The sequence below is a fragment of the Phaethon lepturus genome, unplaced genomic scaffold (assembly GCF_000687285.1).
Source record: "Phaethon lepturus isolate BGI_N335 unplaced genomic scaffold, ASM68728v1 scaffold25678, whole genome shotgun sequence".
Lineage (NCBI taxonomy): Eukaryota > Metazoa > Chordata > Aves > Phaethontiformes > Phaethontidae > Phaethon > Phaethon lepturus.
This window is the reverse complement of record NW_010558667.1, coordinates 360-5,938: the sequence shown is the minus strand read 5'-3', so window position 1 is coordinate 5,938 and position 5,579 is coordinate 360. Positions and strand designations below refer to the sequence as shown.

Sequence of the window (5,579 nt, the reverse complement as noted above, 5' to 3'; positions counted from 1 at the left end):
GGCGAAGGCTCAGTTACAGGCAGGGGTGTGGTGATCCTGCTCCAGGTGGTCATCATCAGCGCGTTAGCACTGCTCAGCCCCTTCCCGCTGCTGCTCAGCCACCTGGCCTGGCTCCCCACATGCCTGTGCGAGGCTAATGCTGGCCAAATGTGGCCACCCAGAGCCACAGCTGGGGATGTTTGGGGTGGGGAAATTAACTTATGGCCGCCTCAACCTGTGGTGAAGGGGTTGTAAGGGCCCAGCTGTGGTGGGACTAAATCGCTGCCTGCAGGCTTTGAGTTAAATAGCAAAGCTGTTCCCCACAGATGGGATGCGTCAAATTAGGGTCCCCTCACAGCTTCCAAATTGTCCTCTGGGAAGGTGCAGCGGGAAGCTGCCTCGTCCCTGGGCAGCGCTGGTTCAGCTTGGGGACCGCTCTCAAAAAGCGGTGCTGTGCTCTGGGAAAGCCGTTTTCTCTCTTTCTCTTGTTCCCTTTCTCATTTCAGCTTCTTTTTGCCTGTTTAAAATGTGCCTGATGCAAGTGCTCTTCTTGTGTAGAAGCTTAAAAGCCCGGGGGAGGGGAGTAGCTCTGGTTATAACTTCTGTGCTGCTTCAGCTCTGCTCCCTGTTTCTGCAGCCCCTGTGAAGCGTGTGTGGAAGGAATTTGATTCCCTTTCGCTGTGTGCACCGCAGTGGAAGAGCGCTGGAAGCGGAGTGGAGAGGTCTGCCTTGTGTGTGTTTTCTTCCCTGTGGGTGGTGTGACCAGGGCACCTTTTTACCCCTTTAGCCTCAGGGCAGGTGCGGAGCTGTGAAGTGGAGGCTGTGCCCTGCATGGTGTTTCCAAGCAGTGTGCAGCTGGCGGGTGGGCTCAACTCCTCACTACCAAACAACTTGTAAAGCAACACCAAGTGCCAGCAGCCCCTACCTTTCGTAGGGGAGGTGGGGACACATGCTTGTGAATAATGTAGTAGTTCTTCCCCTCTCATTGTGCTGTTAATTCACTCTGAGCTGTGGCCTGCTGCCCAGCGCTTTTAGCCGTGTCCTCCTGCCTTTACCAGAATCCATCAGTTCTGCCCTTCCTGGCTGCGGCCATGCTCGGCAGCCTCAGCCCACCCCCTTCCCCTCCGCGGCCCCGGTGTCGAGCTTCCCGCGGGGCTCTGCCACGTGCTGTGTGATGAGGCAGCTTTATTGCTGTGTGCGGTTGCTGGTTGTGATTTTGCGTTGCTGCCAGGTGCAGGGAGCCATGGCAGGAGCTATGGTGCGCATTGGGGACCAGCTCATCCTGGAAGAAGATTACGATGAGACGTACATTCCCAGCGAGCAAGGTAACTGATGCCTGTCCTCTCGGGAGCTGTGATAAGGATTCCAGCATGCAAGTCACTTCTAAGTGTATTAAGAAAATGAGAATGAGGGAGAGCATGGGTGGAGAGGGTAGAAAAAAGTGGAATTCTTAGAAGGCGGAGCTGAAAAACTAGCTTTTTGGTTGTAAAGATCAATGCTGTTTTGCAGTCTGTCTCCCTGCTTTACCAGAATAGGAGGATGTGCTCAGTGACACATGGGGCTATGCTGGCAGCCCCGAGCAGCTTCATTTCGGGATCAGGGTTTCCCAGTGTGCCCATGGCTTTAGCTGAGGAGGGGTGGCTCAATTGCGTAGACCATCTCCACAGCTTCCTCTGGTATTTCTAGAAATCCAGGATTTTGCACGGGAGATCGGGATTGACCCTGAGAAGGAGCCAGAGCTGATATGGCTGGCCAAGGAAGGCATCGTGGCCCCGTTACCACCCGAGTGGAAGCCCTGGTGAGAGCTGTCAGCAGAGTCCCGTTGGGTTCCTGGCCTCCCTTGCCCTTCCCCTGCCGTGTGCTGCCCACGTAGGTGGCAGGGTCCTGGCTGGTGAGGGGGTGTAATGCTGCTGCAGATGTACTTCCAGTGGATGGGGAAGTGTCGTTCTCACTTTCCTTGCGGTTTTTGCCAAGCAGCCAGGATATCACTGGGGATATCTACTACTTCAACTTTGCTAACGGCCAGTCCACGTGGGACCACCCCTGTGATGACCACTACAGAGAGCTTGTCATTCAGGAGCGAGAGAAGCTGCTGGCACGTGGCAGCCTGAAAAAGAAAGAGAAGAAGAAAAAAGAAAAGAAAGAGAAGAAAGACAAGAAGGAGAAGCAGTCCCTGAAGCGACCCACAGTGAGTAGACTCTGCTGCTGGGGAGGGCTGGCTGGAGGATGAATGGGTGGCTGTGAATTAGAGGGTCTGTGCTGTTGCTGCTTTGGGTTCAGAATGACGATCCCCTGACAAGCGATCCTGTCCAGCAGGGTTGGCTGAGTTTGGTGAAAATCCAGCAGAAGTGGTGTCACAGATCCACAGCAGTAGGGAAGTTTTCCTGTAGAAGGACACACCTGGAGTGGGGGTGCCACAGCCCTGTGATGCTCTTGCTGAGAAGGATATGGCATGAGCCTTGGTACCAGCCAAGGATGCTGGTGCTCAGCCGCAGGTATTCAGAGCGCTGGAGAGATTTCCTTCCTTGGAGAGGCCAACAAATAGTGTTTATACTGTGTCCATGCATGTGTTGCTGTGATACCCAGATGAGGAACACAGGTGTAGATGTGAGAGGTTAGTCTGCGTTGCTGTTTGTATCTGCAACAAGCATAACCAAATTCCCTTTTCAAATAATGAAAGCGGTAGTAATGAAGGAAAATGCTGAAAGTGAAGTCTTGAGGCTTTCTGAGTTGAAGAGGTCTACGCCTTGAGTGACAACGCAAGGCACAATCTTTTCCCACAGAGATTTCTCTCGTGTGCGTAGGTATAACTTCAAGTGGTCAAAAAATTACGTGCCTATTTGTATAAGAAATTGTGTATTAAGTCTCTATCTCTACTTGAGATAGATAAGGGTAGATATAGTTGCATGTTAGTTACTTGCTAATATTTATCTACTTAGGAAATGCAGCCAGGGATGCTTCCTTCAACATCCCTTTGCCAAGTGCTCTCTGTCATTCTGCCCCCCGGGCAGGAGAGGCCTGAGCCAGATCCAGATAGCCAGAGTAGAGATGAAGGCTGCCTTGAGGAAGGCCAAGGGAGATCGTCAGACAGAAGTGACTCGAGGAGAGTATTTGCAGGCACGTGGCCAAACGAACTGCGTCCCTTGCTTGTTTCCAAGTTCAGCAGACCATGCCAGACCTTACCTGATGGGGAGGAAGTTTTAGGAAAAGTTCCCTGTTCTAGCAGCCTGGATGTAGACATCCACGAAGACCAATATATGCCTTTAGAAATGCAAGACAAGCTTTGTCTTGACTCTTCTGACTCACAGTCTGATGATTTAGAGGTTAGGACACCAGCGCAACCTCTGTGTGCATTGGAGAAATCCTGTTCACAAGACTTCAAGAATGTCAAAACTCTAGTAGAGGCCCTTGAATACAAAATCCTACTCCTTGAAGATGAAGCGCTGAAAGAAGAGTGGCAGATGAAAGACGTGATGGACAAGTGTGGCCATAAGCCTGATCATCACGCCTCGGTCAGAGGGAAGTCTACAGGACCGGGTGGGTGTGTGCAAAGAAGTCCAGATGTATTGCAAACCAGAGAAGAAGAAAGCTTTTACTGCAGGAACAATGAAGTGAATCTTTCTGATGCCAGTCCCACAGATGGCTGGAGCTGGCAGGAGACGGCTGATCTTCCATATGCTGAGGAAGAGCTGAGATCTTATGGCAAGGTATCTGAGAGTAGGAGTAAGAGAAAAGTTGAAGATGAGTCTTTGGTTCAAGCTATCAGTCTATACAAGAGGCATGAGACCATCAGCAGACCTGAGAGAGAGGGTTTAAAACTGATGGAAGCAGGAACAGATATAGAAGTAGCTGGTAGCGATGGTACGCTAGAGAGCCGTGCTGCAGTCCCTCAGGGGATCGCCGATATACTACCCTGCTTCCAAGGGGTAGATGTGAAGAGAGGAATAGACGCGAGTCTTCATTCTGCAGTGGATCCTACATCAAAACCTGCCTTTTCACCTGCTAAAGATGGCTGGAGAAAGGATGAAGGAAGTGGCTTGGTATCGGAGTGTGATACCAGCGATTCTGCCTGTTCTCATGACGATAATGCACCCCAGGTACTGGGAGCGAGCCATCACTTCTCTCCACACCACGAGTCTGGGAGACAGAAGGACGTGCACTCCGTTGCAGAAGAGACTTTCCCGCCTCATCCGCTCCTGGGGTCATCCTCAGCTCGGATGCCAAGTCCTACCCAGAAGTCGGAGAGGGAGCAGGGCTCTGAGGATATGAAACTGTGCCACAGGCCAGAACCCCAACGCCTTAGTCTTACGGTAGATTTCTGTGGGAAATGCACTGCCCAGAAGTCTGATGGTGCTGGAGTACAAGCAGAAGCGACAAGAGCAAGCGGAAGGACAGATCAAGCCCCAGGAGTGTGGGGAGAGAAATTTACGGCAGACTTGCAGGTTGAATGCCAAGGGAGCGGCGGTCTCTGTCTGTGCGTGAAAGCAGAGACGACCCAAACCAGAGAAGCCATGGGGAGTTGCAGCAGACTAGAGGCTGGTGAAGGAGCAGGTGGGAATGAGGTAGGATTAAGTCTTTTGTGATGGCCCTTCCATTCTAAACCCTTCCGGAGAAGCGAATGTGGGATTTTGCTGCTAAGCTAAGTTTCAGGAGAGAAGGGGTGAAGACATCTTGTCGGAGGGCATGTGAGCAGATGCGGCATTGGTTTTAGTGTTTTCCCAAAGCTCGGGAGGTAGCTTGATGAAAGAACCTTGGTTTGTGACCTTCCTCACATGGCAAACGCCGCACAACTCGTGCTTCTAGTTTTGCAAGGGCGCGAAGTGCCTTCTCAACTGAAAAACAGGCGTTGGGCAGTAAATCAAGTGGGATGGCAACCTCAAGTACAAAATCATCTTTAATTTGGGCTCTAAGGCTCTTTGTAGTAAGCACACTGCAAAGCTGGTGTGTTTCCCTGGAGATCCCACAGTCTAAACTGAAGAGGAATAGCTTATTCGGTTATTTTTAGCTTCATTTTGCTTGTTGGATCTCAAGTCCCAGAGCGACCGAGTTGGTTAAGGTGATGTGACAACCATAAGGCAAAGCCAGCTGTCCTGCATCCATGTCTAGTACCTTGACAAATAGACTCTGTTCCCTTTTAAATGAAAGGAAAATGGGAAGAAGTTTGAATGAACTAGCTTTCTGGAACAAGAGGAGTGTTCTCAGTGGTTACAGGCCTTTCTTTTGCAGCAGGGTGCAGTACAGACTTGTCTGAGCACAGTTCAGTTCTTGGGTGGCTGCAGCTGAGGCTTTAAGCCACCAAGGTAGCTTACAGGTGTGGTGGCCCCATCTATAAATGTAACTTTCTCCTTCCTCTGTGACTGGCTGGATCATTTTGTTGTGTTTTGCCTAATTTTTTTTCCCCTCCATTGCCTATAGCAGGGTCCTGCCCTTCACTGGGAAGAATGTTCCAGGTTGTTTTGTCTTTGTCCATAAGTAATTGCCTCGATTTAATAAGAACTTCCCAAATTTTTTTTTTCCTAGAGGAAAAAAGTGAGCTGAAAGGTCACTGTGTGTAACATTAATGAGTTGCTTGGCTCTAGTTTTGCTGGTACCCAGCTGTG

The 5,579-nt window shown here is 50.7% G+C and overlaps 1 protein-coding gene across 1 annotated transcript in view; it reads left to right on the top strand.

Moving 5' to 3' along the window:
- The window catches only part of LOC104625502 (centrosomal protein of 164 kDa-like), a gene marked incomplete at its 3' end in the record, with an annotated part of 2,597 nt that extends 523 nt beyond the window's left edge, over positions 1 to 2,074 (top strand). Inside the window, exons 2-4 of the mRNA XM_010293145.1 lie at positions 1,211 to 1,304; positions 1,666 to 1,777; positions 1,957 to 2,074. Of these exons, the coding sequence (XP_010291447.1) occupies positions 1,211 to 1,304; positions 1,666 to 1,777; positions 1,957 to 2,074 (324 nt within the window). The remainder of the gene's footprint in view (positions 1 to 1,210; positions 1,305 to 1,665; positions 1,778 to 1,956) is intronic.
- Between the last annotated feature and the right edge of the window lie 3,505 nt (positions 2,075 to 5,579).